Below are 27,432 nucleotides of genomic sequence, written 5' to 3' on the forward strand. Positions count from 1 at the left end.
GCTGCCATACATCTCTGCCTGTCTGTCTGTCTGTCTGTCTATCTGTGTCTCTACGTCTATCTCTCTCTCTCTGTCTCTTTCTGTCTGTCTGTCTGTCTGTCTGTCTGTCCCCCCCCCCCCTCTCTCTCTCTCTCAAACCCAACCGGTCAAAGCAGATGACCCCCCCCCCCCCCCCCCCGACACCTAGAGTCTGGTTCTGCTCGAGGTTTCTGTCTCTTAAAAGGAGGTTTTTCCTTGCCACTGTCTCCAAAGTGCTTGCTCATGGTGGGAACTGTTGGGTCTCTGTAATAACATCATAAAGAGTCGGTCTAGACCTGCTCTATTTTGTAAAGTGTCATGAGATGACTTTGTTGTGATTTGGTGCTATATAAATAAAATTGAATTGAATTGAATCATTTTCTCATAATGATTTTGACCTTTGGAGCTTCTCTCTGACTGGGAAATCAGTGTATTTATTTATGTGAATGTGGGGGGGTCCACTCTGTATCCAACATCACTGAAGTCTACACTCCACACTGTAGACCCCACGAATCCTTACCAACAAACAGACTCTGCCAACACCTCCAGGTCCCACCAGTCTTTGTTGTCTTGAACCTCAACATCCCAGCTGTGAGTCCCCGAGTTAAATCCTGAGCCCAGGACAGAATCCCACTACTCAAATCTCTCTGGGTTTCAGGAAGCTGCTGTCTCTTACCAGGTCTGATGGTTCAAAGGTGAATGTTATGATCTTGTGTTTCTCTGTTTCTTGTCAGTAAGGAGGCTTGACAAGCCTTATTTCCTTGTTTGTCTCAGGTGAGTCAACACAATAGGCGGAGCTCTGAAGGATCACAGCACAACATTTCCACATTATGTTGATTAAAAATGTAATCTGGGTAGCATTTCATAATATTTCCAGGAGACAGGGTTGCATATAACTATAAATATCCCCATCTTGTCTCTTATAAAACATACAAAATATAAAATGAAATAGGTTGGATTACTGAAGCTACTCTAACTGCTTTTTCACTGTGTCTCTGAGGTTTATTCAAACAAATGTTACGGATGCACTTTAGCTCTAAATGGTTCAAACCGAAGCTGCACCTGGTACGTTCTGACATCCATCAGAGAATGTAGTTATTGAATTACTGAAAGGATCTACAGCCACATCACAACAAGCATTTTCAGCCAGCTTTGTTTTCTCTTGTAATTGTATTGATCCTCAAATTGACCTCCACTACAATCTCTGTGTTCTCGCCATTTGTGACACATTCAATACAAATAAATGGGTTTTCCCTTTTTTTGTGGAAAAATGTGTTTCTGTCTCCTTGTTTTTGAGGAGAGATCGTGAAATGACACCAGAGCTGGAGGTCTGGTCCTCATTATTTGCCACAGGACCTGAAATGATCCCAGTGCTTGTTGACATGCACCCTGCTATGGCTGTCTGTTTCTTCAGGGCAGTCAGGTCATCTTGGCATCGGGCCTTGCTTCTTCAAACCTCAAAAACCTGTTACTGCGGAGCTCTAAGCCTGGCTGAAATCCCTGCGTGGCATGCTGTGGCCCCTGTGCCAGCACCCGCCTTCCTGCCAGCCAATAGTCTTGACGTTACTGTACCATGAGGGGTTCAATATTGCGACAATAAAGAACAGATCTGAGTTTTTCACGGATGCAAAAGCTCCCTAAGCAGGCGTTGGTTGTTGAGAACCTGGCAGAGCTTCACGGTGGCACCTGCAGTGTTCGGGCATCATACAGTTTTGAAGAATAGACTGGCACAGGGGCTGGCATCGGTGCTGGCAGTGCCTTCTTTTAAAACAATTAGGCCTTTGACATTCAGCAGATAGCAGCTGTAGGATCAACTCTGGCAAAGGCAGAGAGGAGGGAAGCCAAGTGACTTACCACCCCAATCAACTCACTGTTTTGGAGATGATGGCTCAGAGAGGAGAGGGGCCTCTGGCTTTTAGCTATTCACGTTACAGAGCCCCTGAATCCCGAAAGAAAGAAAAAAAGATCTTTCAGGGCTCCTTAGTAAGACTCGCTTCATTGTTTGATGTGGCAGGGCGAGGAACAAAATAACATCATCTGCATACAAAGCAATCTTGTGAATATCATCACGAATAGCTATCGTGACACGTGCATGTTTGCGTCCCCCCATAAAGAGAGGATGTAAGGGGACAAAGAACAAATACAAGAGGAGGAAGAGGGCACAATGCAGGAGGTAATATGCCCTTTAGATGAGGTAGAAAGCTTTTCCAAGGCTGAGTGTGGACAGATTTAGTTGAATTAAAGACTAATGTGACCATACCTTTAGACATACATGTCAACATTTTTAAAATTCTCCCTTTCCACTGTATCTGCACATGGCAACTATGGTGTGGTTAGGACATGATTGTGGCAATGAAAAAACAACTTGTGGTTAAAGTATGGTTGGGGTTAGGCAACTAAAACACCTGGATAAGGTAAGGGTATGGTTAAGGTTAAGAAGACTTGATTACAGGTAGGGCAGATGAATAAACTTCACACCTGCAGTAAACATTCTACCATGTCTGACCTTAACTGCTGCACTGTAGTCTGATGGAACTTCACATTGTCCATTATGATTAAGTAGGACAAACAATTTCCCTCTATACACATTCCTACATTTCCCGCTCTTTGCTTACATTTGTTTTTCATAAACACCACAAAATCAACCTGGCATGTCCCTTTACATGTGACATTATTCTCTATTGGGAACTAGATTGAGAATGGTGTGAGCAGAAGACTTTTACCATTGTAGAAAACAGCTGGCAGAGGTGCATCTGAGCAAAGGAGAAAACCGTTTTAATACTTCCGGTGCTGTGATTTTTGTCTGTCACCACTAGATGTCAGAATATACATATAATCCATCTCTGCTTCATTCATGTTTAATCTCTCATTTTATCCCTTTGTCTTCTGTTTTCCTGTTCTGTTTAGTCTCCCTCTCTTTTCATATCTTGTGATGTCTTTCGTCTTTTCTCACTTTCTCCTCTCCTCTCCACTCTCCTAGCCTTCCTCCTTGCTGTCCTATTATATTCTATCGAAGGGACCTTCGACTTCTTTATTTCTTTATTAGTGATTTCGCAGAAGTAGACACGACAGAACACATCGTGCGAGGCAAACATTACATTACAAGACTCTCAGACACTTACAAAGAGTAGGTGGTGTGTTTTAGCTGAAATGTGAGACGTTTGTGCTCAATAAATATATAAATATTCTCAACCTGTTCCCCAAGTTGTGACTCTGTTTCCTGTCCAGGAAGACATGCAGCTACCGTCTTTGTTAGGATTAGTTGCAACATGGGAAACGGGGTTAAAATCTTATTTATCGTAACAGCCTTCTTGGTTTTGGTTGGGTATTTATCTTCCATCTTCCATCATTTCAGAACGGGTTCATAACGCATTGCACCAAAATGTGAAATGAAAAAAGAAGATTGACAATAGGACAAGACTGTTTTTCCATGTTGTCTGGAAGGATGGACAAATCTAACTAATAACCTATAATATGTGTCAGAAAAATAGTTGCTAGTTATTAAATCAATTGATGAAAAACCATTTGGAAAAAAATAGCCAAAAATAATTGTTGGGTTTTTTACCCCCCCCCCCAACCATCCTTCAGAAATAGCCACTATCCACACATTGACATGCGTCGCCATTAAAATGAATTCAGGCTCACTCAGTCAGAAACAACACACACACATAGACACACATAAGGCGAGTTACAGCCCCTGGGAAGTCCCCTTAGTTTTCAAATGCTGTACCAGATGCTGTTTTCATCTCTGAGGGTGTTTCAGTTCAAACCAGTGAGGTGTGTGTGTGTGTGTGTGTGTGTTTAGATAAACTGTTCCCTCCACTAAGATATTTGTGTCACCATATATGCAGATTTACAGTAACACATCAAAGTCATCATACAGCAGGTCTCAAAAATACAATGGTGAGACTGTTTCCTGTCATGTCATATGTCCAGTCTTGCAGACTGAAGTGACTGAATGCCTTTCCTGCACCTGGATCTTGGTGAACTTGATTATCCTACCAGAGTGCCCTTAAGCAAGACACAGAAAGCCTACTTGCTGTCCTTGAATTGATCTGACTGCTGGCATCCTTGTGGAAGTGTTAGCGCACTCTGTTATTGTTTTTGTGAGACTGCATTTACCGTCATCCTTTGCAAAGACAGTGAGGGGAAAAAAAGTTGGTGGATTGGTTGGAAATCTGCATCAAGTTTTCAGCAGTAAGACTGTGAGGACATGTATTCTGCCTTCAAAATAAAAGCGGTGGGGGAAATGTCACCTATAGTTCCCCTGATCATAACCCATGGACTAACAGTAACTGGTGATGTTGGGAATCACTGATCGGCAGATAATTCCTAAATACTTTCCTTTTCCAACTAATCTCTGTTATTAAGTTTGCCAAGGAAGGGTTTGGTATTAGCTCACTTAAATATGTGCAGCCTCAGAAACAAAGATTACCGAAAAGTGACCATAATTTGATTGCTTTAACCAGACTGACTAAAATGCCCAAGTTGATCGTTTACTGCAGGTCATATAAAAGATTTAATGCTGAGTCATTTGTTAATGATGTTAAAGATTCACAGTGGTCTGATGTATATCAGGAAGATGATGTAATGGACAAATTAGTGAGGTTAGTGGATGAGCACACTCTACAAAAGGTCTGTAAAGTGCAGTGTAGTATATAGGTATAATACACGTTAAGTGAGCTCTGAAATAAACTAAAAAACAAGATAAGATGTGTTGATTAGTGAGCTTTACAGGTACTGGCAGGCAGATTTTGTCATCATTTGATAGAACTGGGCTAGCTGTTTCCCGGTCTTTGTGCTAAGGTAAGCTAACCGGCTGCTGGCATACCGGATATGATAGTAGTGTTGTTCTTGTCATCAATCTGCTGGTTTTATCAGTTAAAAATCTTTTTTTCAAATCTAGATGTTGACATGTTTCCAGCCTTTGGGCGATGAGGTATTTTACTTTGAAGTCCACATGGAAGTAAGGTCGTTGTCGGCAAACGCTTTTATTTTTAAAACTGACACCGGAAGCGGTTTAAGGTCTTTCTGCACGTAGCTTCACGCTGGTGCCTGACAGCTGCCACACTGGACTCGGACTGAGCCGAACCGTGTAAGTAAACCCACAATCCGCCGCTTTTACAGCCTGTTTCACGGCCACATTGTTGTGTTCACAGAAGAAGATCCTCCAGAAAACAATAATTCACGAGTTTAAAGTGTCGAACAGGCGGCGAACGGAGGCGCGAGAGGAAATCGGTCGATGTTTTTAGGCCTGTGACAACAGTTTGAGCTCCACGGGGAGGAATCGTGTTGAAATGGACTTATTTACCGACGTGAATATTCATCTTGTGTACAGACATATGGCTGTGTGGATCGATGATATCTCAATGAAAGCTAACGGCCACAGTAGCGGAGTTACAGCAGTATAATTACACGCTAACATGACTGTAGCTCAGTGAGATTAATATGGAGGAAAGTGAGGTGTTATGGGGTTTCCTTATCTTGTCTCTTGTGGAGAAACAAACAACATTCCTGTAATATTATCTTTATAATGTGTTTCATGCTTTAAGGCATTTTAAATGTCCTATAAAGCTCCTGATATCCCCACAGAGATGAGCAGTGAGCCTGTGATTGATAACAGTACGGGCTCTCACTGTCACTGTTTTACACTGAATATGCTGGTTGTATTATGTTACAGACTTTAAAAGTGTCTGTTTATATAGTTATATAGTTTATATAGAGCTAATCGATTAGTCGATTAATAGAAAATTAATAGGCAACTATTTTGATGATCTATTAATTGCTTCAGTCATTAGATTTTGGATTGTTGGTTGGACAAAACATGACATTTGAAGACTTTACCTTGGACTCTGGGAAACTGGGCTAAATGATCAATCACTTAATTGAGAAAACACCCAGCAGATTAGTGTATAATGACATCATTCTTAGTTGCACTGATCTGACTGTATGTTTTCCTTGTCGTGGGATTTTCTGCCATTTTGTTTCAGTAGCTGCATGACATATTAAAGTTTTCCTATAATAAACGTAAAGAAGTCCTCTAAAAGCATGCAGAGGACCAGTGTAGTTTTGGATTGTACAAGAAAGCAGGCCTATAGGAGGGAAACCAAAACTCAGTGGCTTTCTACTCCTCCACACCCACCTGTAAATAAACTGGAGGACAGCCCTTCCTCCAGTCACAGGTGTGTGCCGCAGTAGCAAAAGAAAAATCACTCTTGTTGTTTGACTTGTAGTGTAAGATCATATCCACGGAAATAGGACTTATATTCTTTGCACGTGCTGGGTTTGTAATGCAGATTCAGATCATTTTTTAGTTTAAATATTTTAAAATATGACTTCTGTAAGTTTGCAAGTAAAAAACAAATACATTTCCTTACATTAAATTGCAGTGCAGTTAACTTTTTAGTAAAAGCTGTCGAGCTTGGTTGATCCGAATCAGCAGGTTTGATACAATCACCATGTGTCCTGTAGTGTGTGGGAGTCAACAGCCAATGAGAGCCAACGAGGGAAACAGATGCAGAAGTCACAACAATGGCATTTTAAAACATGGCGGTTCCATCCACGTCTCCCTTTTCTCCATTGTTATCTTGTATGCACATCAAGGCCACTACTTCAGTACTACTGGATGCCTCTGTGTATCTTTATGCTGTACTGTCCCCAGCCAGTTGTCTCTCTTACCCAGTGTATTATTACTCATCAGCCACTGCTCTGATTAGCTCGTAGTATTGCTGTCTGCACATTCATACCTTCAGTAAACAAACTTGGCCTAATAATGGAAGTGTTAACTATGTGTCGCATCACTAAATTACTGCACAAGGGAAAGAACGAGCTGACAATACAAGCTTGCTGATATATGACTAAAGATTATCAAGGGATTCACATTGGTGGTGCACATGCATGTCAAAACAATCACACCATCTTAATGCATCTTAATGTGCGTAATTGTGGGCTGACACTCATGAACTCATCAGGAAACACCACTGTTTAATTTTCAGCACTTAGACTTGTTGTGTAACGTGCGTCAAATGAGGTGGCGCTACATGCTGATTGCGCTTAATCGCGTATCGGACCTGACATGGTGTAATAATGATGCAAACTGTTAACGTGTTTTGAGATAGACAGTAAAGCAGATTTCATATTTAGTGTACAGACACGCGATCAAACTCACTTCACAAAATGTCAAACTCTTCCTTTAAGTTTTGAGGGTGAAACTCGATTTAGTAAATTACTAGATTTGCTTTGGTTTTGTTTGAAACATACAAGTAGTTACAAAGAACTTCATACACAGTAAGTTTAACAGGATTACAAATCTGACCAAACGTTCAACGCCAGCTTTCAGTTGTTGAAAGTTTTCAATACTCTACAGACACAGAACTGAGGTTTGATACCCATCACTGCTCCCCTGCTGTCAGCAGCGTGAAGACGCCCACTGACAGTCTGCACACAACCCTTGACTTCACCTCAAGGATTTAGTGTTGATGTGATGTTTAACTTTGCATGACGTCACTGCAGATCTGCGAACAATGAAGACAGTAACACACACACACTCACACACTCGCACATGTTTGACTGACAGTCCCCCTATTTGTCATAACTTGGAAATTGTGTGTTTTCTGTGTGTGTGTGTGTGTGTGAGCTATGATCTACCCAGCACCTGCTCTGTTAATCCCTGCAGTCCTTGTCTGTCTCTGTCACAACACACACACACACACACATAGGGCCCATAACACTTCCTGTAGGCTGCATTTTGATGCAGGAAATCACCTGAATTCCTCTTCTTCTACTTCTTCACTTCTAAAGTGATGACTTTCAGCATTCATTTGAAGATGTTTATATCCATATGAGGTGAAAAGTAAAGGAAAAGTGTTGCCCTTTTTATACACAGTCCCCCAGATTTAGGACAATGGTCTTCGTTGCACAGACAAGGCAATCAAGGAGTCGTTTTTAGGGACAATCAGTGGAAGTTGAGGGATGTGGTTAGCTTAGCTTAGCATAAAGACTGGAAGCAGGGGGAAACAGCTAGCCTGGGTCTGACAAAAGTGGAAAAATGCACCAACCAACAACTTAAAAGGTGTCTCATTTATGTGATGTGTCTCGTTTTAAAGAACAGAAATGTAAGAACAACAATTTGTGATTTTAGGGGGAGTTACCAGTTTTTGTTTAATTCTAAGCATAGCGCCTTTAACTTGAGGAATCACTAAATGTCGACCTGTCTCGCCTCCTGGCAGCGTCCCTGTGATGCCCGAGCGCGGGCTGAGCTGGTCGGGGTTGCGATGCCTTACGTGGACCGACAAAATCGCATCTGCGGGTTTCTGGACATCGAAGAGAATGAGAGCAGCGGCAGATTCCTGCGTCGATACTTCATCCTGGACACTCAGCAGGGCAACCTGCTGTGGTACATGGACAACCCACAGGTGAGACTGTGTGTGTGTGTGTGTGTGTGTGTGTGTGTGTGTGTGTGTGTGTGTGTGCGTGTGTGCAGATAAGTATGTACACATGAACTCCTTCCATGTCTCTGACGTCTGTAGAAATTTGTCTTTGATTAGTCAGCACTGAAAACAAATAAACCTGAGCACACTACTACGTCTATAAATACTCGCTGTGTCTGTGTGTGTTTATGTTTGGTGTAATTAGAAATTATTTTGATTTATTTATTTATTTGTACTTTTAATAAGGACATTAACTCGCAGTTCAATTTCCTGCCTTCCAGGCAACAATTATCGACAGTTCATCTCAGTTTACTATGAAAATCAACTTGCAGGGACTTGAAACTTGCTTCTGGGAGATAATCCATCACATTTATTTGCCTTTACTTGTCTCAGTAAAGTCAAGTCGTTGGTAATGCAGGACTCTCCCGACATCTGACAACTGCTAGTTGACTGCTGAAAAGCATTTCATTTGTGATATAAATCAGGCTTTGGACACACAAACAATATCTTTGTAGTAGGATCAATTCATTTTTATTGGATATTGCCGGCCTTATCCTTTAACAAAACTTGAAGTAAACTAAATGCTCTCTGTGATGCATTGTCTGTACGTCTCTGATCTCTGATTAAGTTGTTTTTAAAATGAACTGAACTTCTGTCTCTCCTCATCTCTGTAAACTAATGAAAGACAATTGTATTTAAAGTGCACAGTCTCAATTGTCTTTCCAGTAAAAAGAATAAACCAAAATCCAGTAGTAAGGCAGAAGCTGTGTACCAGAGGAAGGTGAGGTGTTATAAAAGGCCACAACAAAGGTAGGAAAGCCTTAAACTATTTGGAGGGAAAAGATCTAGAGAGGAAGTCGTGGGTTTATAGGACAGAACTACTCTGAACACAGGTTTCAGTGTGGTCGGTTGAAGCTGTAAAAGGAGACGATGCTTTTCACTTGTGAGTGAAAAGTTGGCTCGTCCTCATCAAACACATCTGAGTGGTTTGACAGATCCTCTGTGTCAAACCAGCCAGAGAAACAGGAAGTAGAACAGAAATTGCAAAGGTTAGTAGTACTAGTATCTACATTTCCCACAGAAGGGGAATTCCTCACACTGCAGGCTGATGCAGGTTTTCGGCAGCTGCTGCCAGTGCACAGAGTTTTCACTGATGCTGCTGATAACCAATAGTCTTAAATCATGTAGGTTTTATCTAGTTGATGCTCTGAATTTCAAGCATACATTGGAAGTTGCTCCTGGTTGGTGATCAGTTTTGGATTTGGATACTCTTATTGATATTGTGGTATTGATTTCCACCATATCACCCAGTTCTAGTGTTTACCAACCCAATCCTTGTTTTCCAATAATACCACCTTTACTAATGCTATTATTTGTACTTGTGCTTGTACTACTACTGTCACTACAAATAACAACAATAATGAAGCTAATGGTCATATTTTTGTGTTTCTTTGTTCAGAATCTGCCTAAAGGTGCAGAGAAGGTGGGATCTCTCAAACTCACCTACATTTCCAAGGTCAGTCCTCTCTCTGACATTCCCAACAGCTCCAGTTGTACTTTGTGTTTAGTGCTAAAGATGCTAAAGTAAGATTACACATGCACAGCACCAGCATGTTAGCACTGTCATTGTAAGCATGTTAGGATGAGGTCGAATCTGATAGAATGGGGAAAAATTCCTTGTATTTGTACACACACTTGGCCAATAAAGCTGAATCTGATTCTGATACTGACATTAGCATTTGTTCGGCCTGTTGCCAGCTGTGGGTGCAGCAGGGTGCCACCTGGTTTCTGGCCTCTTCTTCTCACTGCTGTCTCTAAATGGTTTTGGTGATTCATGGCAATAGTCAGGTTTCCATTCAAATGTAGCGCATGTTTTCACTGAATCTCCAGAAAATGTGATCTGGGACATTAAAGCTTTGCTCATTCTCTCTCGTGCAGGTCAGCGATGCCACCAAACTCAGACCAAAGGCAGAGTTCTGCTTTGGTAAGTTCATCTTCATCTTTCTTCTTTCCTCCCTCTTTCTGTCTCTCTACGCCCCCCCCTCTGTACCTACACTACACCTCTGCTCACATACTTGTGTGCTTTTGGTCTATTTTCTTCTGGATTGGTTCCTTAATACGGCAACAATATACAATGATACTTGAGACAATAGTGAGCTTCACTTTGTGGCAACAGTTTGTGTTTGTCCCTTTCCTGTCTCAACATGACAATGCCTCCATGCACAAAGCCATGTCCATAAAAAAAAGGTTTTTCCAAGTTTGGTGCGGAAGAACTTGACTGGCCTGCACAGATCCCTGACCTCAACCCCATCCAGCACCTTTGGAGCAAACTAGAAGGCCGACTGAGGCAGACCTCATAGCCCAACATCAGTGTCGGACCTCGCTGATGCTCTTGTGTCTGAATGGGACAAACCCCTGCAGCAGGTTCAGAGTGGAGGTTATTAGACCAGCAGATTCATGTCCGTGTCCACATATGGTTGCAATGTTCAGGTGTCCACATACTTTTGGACTTTTCTTTCCAACTTTGTTTCACTCTCTTCGCTCCGCCTCTCCTCTACCCTTTCTCCTTTATTCCCACTCCTTCCTTGTTTCTTTCCTTCCTTGTTTCTGCCCTTCCTTGCCCCCCGCCCCCCCCTTTTTCCTCTCTCGTTAGGTTTATTTCCTCTCTTTTGTCCTGTGCTGCTTGTTGTTGTTCCTCTGGTGGCCAACAGTAGCTTTTTGTCACTCAATAGGAGGAAACTGCAATAACCTTGACCTGACCTCTGTATGTGTGTGTATTTGCATCTGGATGGGACGTTAACACACACACACACACACACACACACACACACACACACACACACACACACACACACACACACATCCTCTGCCTCTGAGAAACCAGAAACAAACTGATATTTTTAGACCCTGATTTGCATGAAACAGACGAGGGTATTTTTCTTCTTCTTCTTGTGTTTTCCAGTCTAATGTTTCAACGTAACCGACACGTTTACGTTTCTCTCTCTGTAGTTATAAATGCGGGGATGAGGAAGTTTTATCTGCAGGCCAACGACCAGCAAGATTTGGTGGAATGGATCAGTGTTCTCAACAATGCTACCAAGATTACTGTGAGCCTCACACACACACACACACACACACACACACACACACACTAATGGATCAATAGGTGACCCTGTTTCTCCCATTGTTGTAGGCTGCTCTGTCTTCTGCTTCAGGCGACAGCAGATGGAAAATTACCCATCAGGCCAGAGAGATAAAGTTCAGTTCAGGCTTAACAGAGTGGGAAGGGAAAGAGAACAGGACAACCAATCATCTGTGCCATAGAGTTACACTGTTGTCCAAAAACTATGAAAAAAGCTAAATTAGGCTGATTTGGGTGCCGTTTGGAGACAAAAGACAAGGTTAAAGATCCTTAAAGAGATAAGAAAGACAGCTAGTTTAAATCTTAAACTAGACAGGACTGTTTTTAATCTCTTGTTGTGTTTTTAGGTGCCAAAGCCAGGTGAGGGCCACACCGCCCATGCAGAGACTCCCCAGGAAGTACTTGGAGCCATGAAACAGGTCTCCTACAGGACTGAGATCATAGGAGGAGTCCCTATCATCACCACTACACAGGTAACACACACACACTGTCATGTGTTGTGTTGTCAGCTGTTAGCGGCAGCAGTTCGGCCGGTCTGGTCCTGTCTGTGATGGTATGCAGCCACAAACACGTGACCCAACACGCATCAACACGGACGAGTGACGGCTGGTTTGAATTTTATGACTGCAGCAAAAAACCGCCTGCGCTCAGCTGCTGATGGCTGAGAAACGAAGAGCACAGAAATGCTCTGGAGCTCGTTAACACTCCTGGGGGGTGGGGGGGGGTCAGATTATTAAAAGGGAACTCCACCGGTTTTACACAAGTCTGATTACAGGTCTTATACTACATATGTACTACTTATCAAATGTCTTGCTTTGTGAATTTTGTGAGACGATGTTCCATACACACATCATATTTGTGTGTATGTATGTGTTTTAGGAGCAGGGGGAGGGGCAGAATGGGGCGGAGCGTGGAGGTTTGAAGCGGGGTCAGAATCAACTGCCCTACTTCCTGTCCAGAGGAGCGCAGGACCAGGCCATCATCAAGGTCGGATACTGTGTCAAACAGGGAGCTTTGGTAAGAGTACACACACACAGTTGGGGTTCTGCTTGTTGGTCCTGATCATATTTCAAACAGTATGACACCTTGGACCACTGACAACTAACTTAACATCTTCAGCCAGGAATGTTGTTTTGATCAACACCTCAAATTATAATAACTAAATGTTAAGTTAAACCAGTGCTAGTCGAACATTCGCACCTTCATTTCCTCTCACTTAGACTACTGCAATTCATTATTTACTGTTTCAACAAAATTACATTTACATTGGAGGGCTAATCTAACACTTCCAGTGGTATTCATGGCTTTGCTTCTCTTCCTCAGATGAAGAATTGGAAGAGGAGGTACTTCATGCTGGATGAAAACGCTGTCAGCTACTACAAATCTGACCTGGTGAGAAAATGTGTTTTTCAGTCATTTCAGAGAAGTGATCCTTCAGAAATGAACATGCTACAGCAGAGAGCTGGCTGTAACCAGGTTACTGAAGTGCATGTAAGCACACTGACTGCTGGCTTACATTACACTCAATCATGAACACAAACACACACACAGCTCACTAGAACTTAATACAACAGTAACACTGTGCAAATGTGCAAACTCCTGTAACAATAAAGTAAACTGAAAGGACAACTGAAAGACAGAAAGCAGTAGGACACCCAAGGGTCTGTGTGTGTGGTGTGCGCACAGTGAGGCTGGTTTTGCCCTCAGTTAGTTGTGTGTCTCTACACGCAGCGGCATGTGTCCTGAATACCTCCTCATAGGATCCACGTGTGGACAGATTAGCGAGTCCTAACCCCAGCCTGCCTGTGCACATAAATGGACACACCCAGCTTCTCTTTTAAAGATTTCCTCAATGTTCCTCAACATAGAAACACAGAAGTCTCTTTGGTAATTTAATTTGCTGAAGGTTTATCTTCTGACTATGAAATTTAATTATTTTAACTCTGTCTGTCAAATCTTAATAATACGATAACCATGAGTGAAAACACCACAGCATGTCTACTGAATTCCTCCAAAACTGACCCAGAATCTGAAAGTGAACTGATTTAAACTGCTGAGTGTTTTATCAGGTTTATACAAAGTGTAATCTTTAGCTTCTGCTCACAGAATTTTGAACTCTTTGATTGGAAGTTTTATCCCAAAATGTCTTGCAATGACTTCTCTCTTTTTGTTTTGATGTCCACATGTTTGTAGCTTTGACTTTGTGTCAAAGAACCAGATATTTTCTAACACAGTTGTCCATCTTTTGAACTGATGACCAGGAGAGTCTCATGTCTACCTAAGACTTTAAGCTCTCCACCTGTCAGTCTCCTAACATCCTCTATGCAGAAAATGAATGGGAATTTCACTGGAACGCTGGCTTCCCAAAATAGCACGACTCTAAAAGTCTGTGTCATTCAAAATATCCTGACATGTGAGGAAAGCTAGTTAGGCCACTGCCACTTTGTTCCACAGCTGCCAGCCAATTAAGACTATGAGGTCATGCTTGGCGCTGATCATGAATGACACATTAATGTTATGAAAACATACCGTATGTAGCCTCAATGTATTGTAAAACGCCTTGATATCACTCAGAAATTGTCAAGGCACAAGCGTCATTTCAGCTCAAAGCCTCTTGACAGCTACAGAAGACGCAACAGAGCGTTACTGTAATGAGACAGGAAAATCAAACGCAGTAAACCACACATATAAAAGCTCTTTAAATAGCCGATAATTGTCAACTATGATGAGTCAGTAACCAGCAGGGGAATGCCAGTGTTGAGCCAGTTACCAGAGCTGTGGGTTGGTAAGCTAGGCTAATGTGCTAATAACAAGTACGCTGTCTTTTACCACTGCTGGCTTGGGTTGGACAATATGGCCATATGTATTGTGAGATGCTAAAAATGTGTCAACAGTCTAGAGATTATTTTACAGAATGTTTCCTATTGATCCAGACAAGATCAAAACCAAATCAGGAAACGTATGTCTTCCTTGCAGGAGAGGGAGGCACTGAGAGTCATCCCGCTGAAGGAGATTCACAAGGTTCAGGAGTGCAAACAGAGGTCAGTGAGCTCTCTTATTAGCAGGTGAACATTGTGCTGCTGTCCACGGCATCACATCACAGGTCTCTTTGTGTGTTCTGCAGTGAGCTGATGATGAGGGACAACCTGTTTGAAATGGTCACCAGCTCCAGAACCTTCTTCATTCAGGTAACACTCGTGAGGAGGACTGAGGGTTGTGTGTAATAGTCACTGCGTACCTTCATTTCCCACGATGGAGTGTGAGGTTCATTAAGCAGCCTTTAGTTCTTTGCCTGACATTGTGCAAAATGGATACACCAACAAATGAATGTCCACATCAAGGTTCAATGGTGTAAACACATCGGCCACATCCCGTAGCATCATTTGATACCTGTAGCACAGACCAGAAGCGCCGTGCTAGTGACGACTGTCTTTGGTGTTTCCCTAACTGTTCCTCCGGGGCCAGCAGCAGGTTGACATTTCATTTTGAGTGAAATGTCTCGACAGTTATGAGATTTCTTACTTTGTGTAAAGTGCTTATTAGCAAATGTTAGCATGCTCATACGCCACTCTAAGATGGCGAACATGGTAAAGATTATGCCACCTGAACATCATTGTGAACATGTTAGCGTGTTGGTGTTAATATTAAGCCACACAGAGCTGTTAGCATGACCGGACTAGACTCGTCGTGTTTTATCTCAGATTTGACTTTCACCTTGTTTTTTTCTGTCAGACCATTTTCTTTGAAGGTTTAATCATTTCTTTTCATCTCCAAACATAATTTTGTTGTTTTATTCCTTCCTGATAAGCTTTTTATGTCTGTTTTAACTTTAACAAAGTCACCATATTATGAGTACTGCAGTAGCAATACTTCTTTATATATTTACAGATGACTTCTTTAGCATCTTAGTTCAGATGTAGCATTGAAAAACTATAAAACAAAGCATTAACATTCTTTCTGTGTGTGTGTGTGTGTGTGTGCCAGGCTGACAGTCCAGAGGACATGCACAGCTGGATTAAGGCCATCTCAGGGGCGATCGTGGCTCAGCGCGGCCCCGGACGCTCGGCTAACACTGTAGGTTTCCTGTCAGACTCATGTTGAACTAATGTTGTTCATCTAAACATAGTTTTTCTAGGACTTTAAGTATATTTGGTCAGATTTTAGTAGAAAACAAGTAAAGAAACATATGATTTGTTTTTTTAATATTGTATTGAAATTGAAAAGCTCTGAATGGCTTAGAACCTGAATTAAGAGATTTATAAACCAGGAGTAAAACCACAAACTATTTAGAAGATGAGCATTTTACATAATTGTTTTCATTAACTTTGTTTTTATGTATACACATATAAAAAGAGCAAATAGCAACACACTTCCACATACTGTACAACCCCGGCAGCCAATTCATTTTGTTTTATGATATTGTTATTGTGGTCGGCAAAGTCCCTTTAAACGTTGTTGTTTTTGGTCCCATCACACCACGTCAAGGAGGAGCTCCATGTTGTTCTAATCAGGTGACGTGGCTCCATCTTGTGGCAGAAGAAGTTACTGCAGCAGACAAACATCTTACAGAGGTTTAAAACATAGAACATTTGAATATGATTCTTTTTATTTATTTATAAAGAGAGAAACAATCTTTTGATCAGTTAAATGCTCAACTTCAATCTCACCTCATTTGTATCCCATATTAAGGAATATAATAGAAAGTCAGTCATTCTGTGATGGTAAGTGTTCGGCAGATAATATGTCCGTCTCTTATTTCAGTATATTGTACAGATTCAGTCCTTTTTTTAAGAATTTTACGACCTAATTATAATGATGATGATGATGATGGTTCAAATGTGTTTTCACACCATGAAAAGTGTTATTTTTGCACGAACTGTCTCAACACACCTTACACACTTACACCATGTCTGTTAATTCTTTCTCTCTCACACACACACACACACACACACACACACACACAGAGCTACTGATATTTCTCCCTGTCTTCCTCCCTTCTTACTCTCCCTCAGACTCTTCTCTCTGTTTGAAGAGTTTCCTTCCAAAACCACACAATTAACCACCAGAAGAAAAGAGTAACAACATTAAGAAGCTTAAAGCTGTAAACTAGAACCAAGTCTGCATTTCTGTAACAATTATGATGGAGGTGTAATGCCGACCAGAAAAGTTGAGTTCTTAAAAACTTGTTTTGGTCCTGTTTATAATCATGTAGCCTCGTCAACAAAGTACGACTACACTTCCTCTTTTGGAGTGTTTTGGAAAGGAGCTCTTCACATTACTGTAACAGCTGTGTTGTAAACTGTTGTTTTCAGATCCGTCAGGCCAGAAGGCTGTCCAGCCCTTGTATACAGAGGTATACGCCATTCTGCAGTGGTGAATGCAGCACGTATGTGACCCCATGCCCTTTCCCCAAACCCCCCCATTCACCCCAGCCACCAGCCTCCCCTTACCGAGCATTTACCCTGCACACTACAGGAGTTCTCTGGTCCTGTGTCCAGCTGAGGCCTTTGTATTTTTTTCTGTAGTGTTCATCCATCTTAAAGCTACTGCTAGCTGTAAGGTTTGAATAGTCTCGCCGCCTCATAGCTGGAGTCTGTAGTAACAGCAGGTCGTAGATAGTTTGAAGATTTGTGTACAGATTTGGTACTTTGGACACTTTGGAGACGCAGCTATGAGTAGTATATGAGTGATGCATGAAATGCCTGGTAATTGACCTTTGACCCTAGCTTGTAGGCAGATGTGTCTCGTTCGACACTGATGATCATTTCATTCCTGAATGCTGTTTGTTGGCAGCGTCCTCATCCTCCATCATGGTATTGATCTTATTGATTTAGATTAACACGCTGGTCCATAACATCCCTGCTTCTCGTCATTTTCACACGTTATGTTGACATGTGGGCAGCGAGAGGCAGTCCATCCATCCACACATCAGTCGGGTCAAACTACACTCTCCCTCTCATTCTCATAACATGACCAGTCATCCCTGAACTTTATACGTCTGTCTTCACTCTTTTCTTCCTTGTTACAGCTGTTTTCTTCATGTTGTGTGTCATTATTCATGTCTTGATAACATTTACAGCTTTCCTGACTCCCAGCAGGACTTCGGGAAAACCAAATTCATCATGAGCTTTTTCTTTTTTTCCCGCTAACCTTCTGTCATGTCTGTTTTTCCTCTGCGTGTTTGTGTGTGTGTGTGTGTGTGTGTGTGTGTGTCTGCTTTTCAGAGAGTGAGATGTGACAGTGACGTACTAACCTTCCCCAAATGAGCCCTGCTGCCTACTTCCTGCCCCTCCCACTGCTGCTTATCGTCCAATCACCAAGCCCCACTGCCTCTCCGCTTCCTTAGCAACTGCTGTTCGATCCTGCCCTGCTCCTTGGCAACTGCAGCATCACTTGTTCGTACGTGTTGCTTGTAACTGCATGAACCCTTGTGTTACAGTCACAATTCACAGCTTTTCCTTTGGACGGATATTGTGTGACCCCCATATCTCAGCAATTAAGCTGGCAGGTAAAATGCTATCATAGCTGGAATAATGGGCAAGGTTGTTAAAAGAAGCATTACAACAAATCGCACCTTTCAGGCCAGTTTAATAGTCCATAGTGTATTTATGATCTTTACTGTTACTGTGCAATAGATTTGCAAAGTGGCAGCAGTTGTTTTGGGTGTCCAAGTAAAAGTCTAGGTCATTTTCTCTATAGACAATGTTAAGTTGGAGCACTTCAACGTTTGGATGGACATGAAAGTCCATAACACCAATATATTGGTCATGTTAAAATCCACACTCTAAACCTATAGTATTGTTAAATGGTCTCCTGTGTTTCTATGTTGAGGGACATTGAGGAGATCACTAGTAAAACTTACAGCATAGAAAATAACCAACGACGCATCCCACTTTGCAACAAAAACTTAACTTTGTTAATACTGCTTGGCTAATCCAACCATAGATGAGGTGTAACACAACTTCACTTCTCTCCAGGAGTCACAACGAAGAGCCATTTCAGTTCATAACATTAGCAACTTTTGCTTGGTGGGCTAGTACACGCTAGCTGAGCTACAGTTGTTAGCCAGCTGACAGTTAATTCTTCTTCTGACTGACGTGTGGGTGTATTTCCTGTAATCACAGCTGAAATGTATTTCATGCTTTTAAAAATGTAATGCCGCTCTAGCACCTATGTGTTAGTCCCTATGACCACCAGGGTCCTCGCCATATAGGAGGTCCTCAGTATCTGTGAAACCCAGAATACATTACTTCAATGTAAAAGTTTGTCTCACCGGAAATTATTTTGTGGTCACTAATCCATTAAAAGTCTAATATTCTTTTATCTCCCTGCTAAGTTATCAAAGCTTTTGGAAACTTCCTGCAGTGATTCTGACAATATGACGTCAAACTGAGCAGCTCCTGGTGGCCGTGTAGCAGAAACGTCTGTGTAATGTTGTTGCTGTGATCTGGCTCTGGCTGCTATCTTTACTTACCCCACTACAACAAAATGTTTGCTGAACTTAATTTCAACCCATAAAAACCTGATATGCATGCTTTTCTTTTTTTATCTTTTTTCATCAATCGAATCTCATGTCAAAATGTTTCCTTGACAACCAGCAAACATAACTTCGTAATCTGAATGTCATCAGTGACAAAAGCTAATCGTTTCTTTAATGATTGCTGTTAAATATGGGTTGGATGCTAATGATAACTATTACACAGCTTACCCTATTTATTATTTATACCTCATTTATTACTACGCCTGAAAGTGAAGAAGCGTATTTCCCAAAATATCAAACTTTAACTTAAATGAGTTTACTGGTAAAGAACGTGACGTTAGAGTTCCATATTTGGACTTGCTGCATTATTAGAGCTCTTTTTCTCCTCACGCGGCATCCAATCCATCCATCATCCATCCATTGAGTCATCGCTGTGTTCATCCATCATTCACAACCATCTTTCTCTTCTGCCGCTCACTGCCTCCTTACTTCTCTCTCTCCAGGAGCGCAGTGACCACTCCTCTCCCTCCCCAACATCCTCCTCCACCTTCTACTACCCCCTCGACCAGGAACTACACGGCCCACAATCCTCCTCCAGCACCGCCTCAGCGGGCCCTCAGCCTCACACTGGACACGCACCACCAGGACAACTTCCTGGGCCTGCTTCCCTGGAGGTTGAGTGGCGTCCAGTCGGTGATGATGCCCCTCCCGTCGGCACGTTCACGCCTGTCGCTGCAGGAGACGGTGCAGACTTCAAAGTAACGGAGGAGAATGAGTCACCGTGGAAACGGCGCAGTGAAATCACCCGGCTGGGCTTTGTTGGCAGTGGTGGCGGTGAGGAGCTGAACAGTCGCACCACTGAGATTTCTGACCTCCAGATGAGCCTGATTTGACGATGACGAACATGACGACGATGATGATGATGATGATTGACACACACACACACACATACTGTACACACTTGTGCTGAGACTGCTCCGTGTGCTCAGAAAACTACCTGACAAGCCAAATGATCCTTCTACAAAACTTCCTGGGACCATTTTTTGTATGTGTGTGCACATGTGCAATAGCACCTTCTTCCTCTGCTGTTTTTCCTTCACTTTGGTCTTCCCGGATATTATTTACAAAGTATTGCTGCTGGCAAACAAAAACCATATGTTGTGCAAAAAAACAACAACAAAAAAAGAAAAAGAAAACGTAGATATTGTATAGTTAAGTAAGTTTTGACATGTTTCAGTAGCAGACCCATGAACCCTGCTCATCGCTCAGTGACGGGCTGGTTTCATGATTCCTGCAAGAAACAGACAAACCAAAGTTTGCACTCATGTGGTTTTTCTACAGCAGCAGCTCAGATGTTACAGGCTGTGTCAGTTGTCTGCTGAGAGACTGACTAATCCAGCTTCTCAGTTTATTTTAAGACAATCCTGCTTACTATTATGAACTCTCTAATCCAGAATATTGACTGGAGAACTTTTACTGTCTCTTGTTTCTCATCTCCAGTAGAAAAGGTCATCCTGCCAAACATGTTTTAGCGCTTTAGAGCTCCAGAGTCCAGATTCACTGAGGTTGCGTTTCTGGGAAGTCTGCACATTGTTTTCAGCTTATTTACCAAGAAATGTACTGCTGTTGTCGAATGACGTCCTTCAATCTTTAAAATGTCAGAAATTCAAAAAAGACTTCAAGACATCATGCCCTTTTTGAAGATAATTAATGCATTTAAAAAAGTACTCATAAACCATGAGGTTGGGCCTAGTCACACAAGCATTGAAACAGTGAAATTACAGACCAAAATAGGTTCATTTCAGTGTAGGATAATTGCTGTGATCAGTGGATTCCTTTGTGGAGGTGAAGTAAATCTGCGTGGAGCTTCTGCATAGAGTTTGTGACCTTTGCGAGTGGATGGTACAAATGTCTTTCGAATGCACTCTGGTAACATTTTGCGCAGTTAGTGATTGTGCTGACCTGCTTGCTCACTGGTTGGTAGCTTCCCGGTAGCAAGCCAGCATGTTACCAGCTAGTTAGCATGTTACCAGTTAGCTCTTCAACTAGCCCCACAAGAACTTAATACGTCACCGAGCTTCTAGCACCGCCTCTTTTGTAAGAACATATAATTTCATGGAGCCAGTCACTGGTCTGCGCTAAGATGCATTTAGTCCACAAGCTAAACATGAACATCAGCAAAGTTTAACTTAGTGCTGTTTCACCAAACAGCAGCGTCATTCAAATCATAAAACAGTGTCATAAAACAAGCCATCACCCCTTCATCACCAAAAGCTAATAGTTTCAGCTATTAGACAGAGCCTCATTCATAATGCTGATGGCAGATGTAATTGTGAATGTGACTTCACTAGTTAAGGCTACAACTTTCAACCCAAAGCCTTTTAACAGTTGGTTTATTCTTTGTTTTGATATCAGGACTGAAAATCTATTTGGTAGTTGATGATTTACACACAATTATATCTCCAGCAGTAATCTGGAGCAGTGAATTATGTCATGAAATGTACCATGTACAAAAACATTTATTTTAAACAAAGACGAGAGCTGCAAATTTAGCTTTACTTTCCATCTATAGTCCAGCCATTGCCTTGCCTCATCTACATGGAATTCAACAGGAATTCACAAACTTTTCTAAATCCATAGAAGATTGTAAATTGTTCAACTGAAGCAAAAACGTGAACCCAAGCAGTGACATGGGACATATGACTTTGATAAATGACATTGTGCACTTTTTGCTGTGCAAACCACCAGATAATCTGAGCTGAGTGCTGACAATAAAACATGTAAAGATTTTTTAATGTTTCTGGTCAGAAAGTAGAAGATCAGACGAATTAAAGCAGCATTCATGAAATGATGCTGTGGACTGAAGAGTTGAGGGACTGATTTTCATTCTGCTCACCAGCTTGACTCACCTCACCTCCTGCGCTGTACGTTCATGTTACCGCTCCTTTGTAACTCCTTCAGACGTTGATGTGTTTCTTTTAATGATTTAGAGATGTGGGGAGACATGAAACCAAACTCATATTGTTGATTTGTTGATCTGTAAATGTTGGTTTTAGACGTGGGAGCTGCGAGCAGGGTTGGCTCCCAGGCTGTGAGCACTGTGTTGGAGACCGGTTGTGGGTGTTTTTTCTGTTCTGATGTGCTTTTGATTTTATTATTTACAGTGATGAGACGCTTTTGAGGGAAGAAAACTACATATATGTGTTGTTTACTAACTATTATAAACACGTGTGCATGACTGCATGCACACAACCCCCCCCCACCGCTGTTGTTCCCTGTTAAACATAAGCTGGGTTAAGTGCCTGCGTTGTTCTTTCTAAAGAGTTGATTAAATATGGCAAGTTGTTTTGACCCTTTTTAGTGTGTACTTGATTCTAAGACCATGTGATCTGTTTATTAAAAGAGATTTGAAAATAATTTTAAATGGATTCGGGTGTTTTATTTGCTAACAGGTGGATTGTGTTAGTCCATCTCTCAGTACTTTCAGACTTACCTATTGGCCATTGGTTCCTATTTTCAGTGGTGATCTAGTGGAGTGATTCCCAGTCAGAGGTATGTGTACCACAGGAGATACTTCTGTATGTGGGAAGATTATGGAGTAGCTTGATAACTGCAACACCTTAAAACCATCTGTGTCTCTGGTTGAGATTTTCTTGCTTGTTTCACCTCTGACCTACTGTTCGGTATGGACAGAAGTGATGTCACAGTGTCCTGGAGTACACCTGTACATCACTGCAGCAAAGCCAGAAGTTGAAGGTCAGTAAAAACAAGAATGAATTTAAGTGAACTAGGACAAGATGTAATGATTGTTTTCGAAAGCTTTAGAGACTTATCACTGAAGCGGTGTTTGTGGTTGGTTTGACACAACTGGACGTAGAAGTGAGACTCTGCTGCCATCTTGTGGGCGTAAATCCTTCAGCGAGGAGCAGCAGATCTGTGTATGTCCACTAGGTCACGCTGTTTCCAAATGTTGTAAATCTTCTCACATATTTCCTCATTTCAGGCGTGTTTGTCCTGATTTATAGCTGAAGGAAGCCTCCATTCTTCATACTGTTGCTCATCGGGTGGAGGTCTTCCATATAAACTCTTCTGAGGCAGTTGTTGGTCGTTATGATTTCTGGATGACAGCTGCAGACCGCAGACAGTCCCCACAGCACCGTAACATGCTGCAGTCATGTCCCACAGCTCGAGGAGTTGCATAAGATGGACATCATGGAGACAGAGCATGATTAAGACATGTATCTGAGCTGGTGCTCAGTGCGAATCTCCGTAGGATAGAAACACTCAACAATCCAGTCAGAAATGACTTTTGGCACAAGTAGAATTTATTTCTATGAGATCCAACACATTTAAGCTATTTCTCTTCCTCCCTGTGTTAATGTATTTTACTACATTTACATTCTCTTTATTCTTATTATCATTATTATTTTTGACATTGCTGCTTTTATCAGGTCAGGAGGAAGATGTTTGCTATTTCCATCATTATTGATTTGAGTTCAACTAGACTGCATGTTCCTCAGTAAACAATGAATCACAGAGCACAGAACCATTGTTTAACTGCCCTCTGTAGGCAATCAGTGATCTCAGAGCATAACCTGTTGGGTATAAAACACAGAACGCAGTGAGCCGAGTGGAGCCGCCAGCTTTTCATTCATTTTCTACGAGAAGTGGTAAATTCCTTGCAAGGAGCATGATGGGAGAGATGGGCAGGTAGTGCAGAGGGCAAAGTTCAAATGAATGAACCGTGACCTAAAAGAGATGGAAAATTGTGGTGTTGTAGCCCATCATCTGAGATCTGTCATATTATATTTAAAATAAAGGAAACTTGCAGCTTATTTTACTTACTCACTTTACTTCTTTTTAGCTGCTTCACTTTCAGTCCTGTGGATGCCAGCTCACTGTCACACTGTCGGAGCCATCCTTAATGTTATTAGTAACACCTGTGCTTTTATTACTACGACAAGTCAAAATGTTTGCTGTGAAAAAGGCCCCCTTGATTTTTTTTTTTGACAAATTCATCAGACTCTATTTAACAATGAGTCAATGATAAAGAAACTTCACATGTGTAACTTTATAAGAGGAATACATGTTGTCCGAACTGGGAGTTATTCATGTAAAGGTGCCTAAACTGAATACAGACATTACTGTTATTTTTCAATGTGTGTTGGTGTGTCTGTAACCAGGATGCATACATCTAAACACTGCTTTCACTTCATTATATAACATCTGTTCTTCTCCAGCTGTTACAGTCAGCTCTGTTACAATATCCACAAAAAGAATATCCAAATCAGGTTCAGTTTACGTGGCCGCCGAGGTCTTAAGGATAAACTCCCCTAAATGACCCTCAGTTATTTATTCCGTAGGGTAACTGGCCAAACGTAGAGACGGTGACGTCTCGCCCAGATGTTTCCAGCAGCTGGAGTGGAGTTTGATATCAGAAAATGTTACGCCAATTTAAAACATCGCCATAAAGATCAGGATCAGTTCCTCAAAATCAAAAAGTGAGAGCTCCTTAAACCTAAGGTAGTTCTTCCACCTTAAATATTATTCAAAGTTAACCTTTTCAAGGTGAAAATGGCACGTTCATGCTCCTGGAGGAAACTTTCATGTACAGCAAAGGTAGTTTTTTTAAATCTTGTGTTGAGTCTGTGTCTGAATTTCTAATTTATACGTTTTGAAAATCAACTCTTTTACGTTTCTTTCTACTGTTGAAACACAGAATATCTGCAGCTTAAAATAAATCAAGTGAAATGTAAAACATATTTTGGAAAGACCACACTGACATCACATCATGCTCCTGAATTCAACAATGAAACAGCCCACTGGTTCCACTGCGAGAGCCATATCAACATCCTAAAAAAGGTTTATTTCCAATCATATAAGAACTCCTGACAAGAACTCTAAAACTGACTGTAACTTTTTCATGTTTTGTAATGATTTCATGCTGTTCAAGAGCTGAGGTCACTTTTTCAAATGACTCACTGATCATTTTACGACCAAATCTATTCAAAGGTGGATGTGACAGAGGTTCACTTCAGGTCGGGCCCTCGGCTCAGCCAAAGACCGGCTCGATCCAAAACCACAGAGCGCCACCGTTAATGGCTCTTTTGGTAGCGAGCAGATTTGGTTTCAGTTGCTCTGCTCACGTGGATCGCCTGCCTCTCCTCTCTGAGAGCTCCAGATGAAATGTAGACATGAGCTTGTCAGTGAAAGTTGGAGGATGTGATGCAGTTTCTTAGCTGGGCCTGACGTATAGAAAACACACATCAGCCTGCATTAGTTTACGTGAGCCTCTTTAGCATTTAGCTGAGAGTGGATACGTCCACAGGACCCACAGCATCTGTCATTAACCAGCAGGACATCCTTGGAGTCTGCAGAGCTCACTATGTACTCTCTCTCTCTTTGGCACATTCGTTTCATTCATTTCTGAATATTTTGCGAGATATAATACATGTCTGGTCTGGTCTGGTCTGGTCTGGTCTGTCTTTGCAGGGGTTCCCACATACAAAAGGACCATCATCATAATGCATCATTTATACAACACCGTGTCACTTCTTTTCACCTGGTGGGAAAAATCTTTGCACTGTAAACTTTTCGTGATGTCTCCAAGCTACAGAAAGATAAAGCTCTACATGAACCTGAATGTGAACTACATGTGTAAAAGCACCTCACTAATTAATGCGTTTGTATTTAATCGGTGCAAAAGATTATTTGTCGGCCGGGCACAGTAACTTCCTGAACCCTTTTCAGGAACCTCTTTTGGAACTCAGGAACTTTACCTGCATTTCACCCGGAGGAACCAGGGACTAAATGTAGTTCTGGATCTGTAGTTTTAGGCCCCAGGAGGTAGTACCAGGATCTTCAGTTTTTCAGATACAGTGGAAACACAAACACAAACGTACAAAACAAAGATTTTAATTGCAACTTTTGTTCCTCAGTTCCTGAACTAAGGAGCTGACTTTCCAAAAGGGCCATTGTTGATTTGTTATGACGCATTTAGTCTTCAGTGTCAGACGTCAAAAGAGGTGGGTCCTGAATTATGATGCAGCTCATAAAGTCTGTCTGGCCTCACACGTCATGTCCTGTACTTCCACCTCAGGTCGAGTCTTCTGATCTCAGACTGTCGAACAGTCTTCATCTCCACAACCTGCCATCTCCACCCTGAGACTTTATCAGTGCTGGACTCAGGACTGGACTCTCATCTGTCTGATGAAGCCACCGCCACTTAGCACTTAATAAGACGAAAGGGAGCGAGGGAGGAGCTGGCTCTGAGTCCATATTTTAAATGGGCCCCTGCTAATAGACTTCAGAGGAAAGGACCATGAGCTCCTTCAGAGAGAAAGACAGAACCAACCAGTGCTGCCAGTTGAGGAGTTGAGATGGAGCTGTGACGCTGCCAGTAAGAACAACACAAGAGCAAAACAAGGAGTCCTGCAGCTGTAGCTTCAGTCCAAAGCCCTACATCTAAGTGAAAGCTGCTTTATTTGCTTTTAAGTGCAGCAACATGTGTGTAATTCTTTACACTTGAACATTGATTGATGTTCCTGCACCTCAGCAGAACAGTTGTACAGGTTTTACTCTTCCTCATTAGATGTCAGTGTGGCTTTGAGTTTTTAGAGGTAAAATAATTTGGATATCATAATATCAGGTCCTGTCAGGTCCAATCCAAGTTCTGCACACACCTCAAATCCCGGAAAGTCAGACCTGAAGAGGCAAGATGGACCAGAAACAGCTGACCTAATACCTGTCAAAGTTATCTAAATCCAGCTAACAACCTAATTGTTTAAGATTGTTTCATTTGGACGTATTCACGGGAAGAATAACTGTTTCTGGTTCTTCTGTCAGTCTGTTTCAGATTTGTCCTGATTTGACTGTCTGATCTGGAAACGTCAGAGTCGTCATTGTTTGTATTTATTTCGACCAAAGTCAGCATCAAAGATGATGATGATGATGTTTTTTGTGATCACTCACTTGCAGCCAATATCTGAAACCACAAACATGATGCAGTGGGGAAACAAGATGTTGCAAAGCGGCTCTGACACGAGGACTTCACTGGACTGTTTGGGCGGATGGGAGGAGGCCTGAGTCATCTGAGAGACAAACACACATATACAAACACACTCTGTACAGGCCTGGCAGCTGGATGTTAACATATGCCAACTCTGACTTTGTTGTTCTCTCTTTTGTCTTTTTCACGCTCTTTCTCTCCAACTCGGACACGCACACGCATAAATCAAAACATTATTGCTGAATGACTCAACTTGAGTGGAATTAGATTGATATTTCACACACACACACTTCGATTTCCAGGAAAAGCCCAGCAGAGCGTTTGAATGGCCTCCAGCGGACTTCACATCGTAAAC

The 27,432-nt window shown here is 41.9% G+C and overlaps 1 protein-coding gene across 3 annotated transcripts; it reads left to right on the plus strand.

Annotated features, from left to right (window-relative positions):
• The first annotated feature begins 5,054 nt into the window (after positions 1-5,054).
• Positions 5,055-22,420, plus strand: plekha1b (pleckstrin homology domain containing, family A (phosphoinositide binding specific) member 1b). Of its 3 annotated transcripts, none has more exons than XR_011598941.1 (13): positions 5,055-5,113; positions 8,247-8,432; positions 9,907-9,963; positions 10,386-10,431; positions 11,457-11,554; positions 11,937-12,062; positions 12,469-12,606; positions 12,913-12,981; positions 14,566-14,630; positions 14,714-14,777; positions 15,574-15,663; positions 17,814-17,988; positions 19,573-19,646. XR_011598941.1 is itself a non-coding variant. In XM_070927048.1 (13 exons), the coding sequence occupies exons 2-13, from the start codon at positions 8,292-8,294 to the stop codon at positions 19,829-19,831; spliced, it is 1,227 nt and encodes a 408-aa protein (XP_070783149.1). In that variant the 5' UTR covers positions 5,055-5,113; positions 8,247-8,291; the 3' UTR covers positions 19,832-19,933. The 3 variants fall into 3 exon arrangements, 2 of the variants coding, with proteins under 2 accessions (XP_070783149.1, XP_070783148.1); XM_070927048.1 differs by lacking the exon at positions 17,814-17,988 and adding an exon at positions 16,902-16,975 and having other exon boundaries at positions 19,573-19,933; XM_070927047.1 differs by lacking the exon at positions 17,814-17,988 and having other exon boundaries at positions 19,573-22,420.
• The last annotated feature ends 5,012 nt before the right edge of the window (positions 22,421-27,432 follow it).

This window comes from Enoplosus armatus, chromosome 20 (genome assembly GCF_043641665.1).
Source record: "Enoplosus armatus isolate fEnoArm2 chromosome 20, fEnoArm2.hap1, whole genome shotgun sequence".
NCBI classification, from domain to species: Eukaryota; Metazoa; Chordata; class Actinopteri; order Centrarchiformes; family Enoplosidae; genus Enoplosus; species Enoplosus armatus.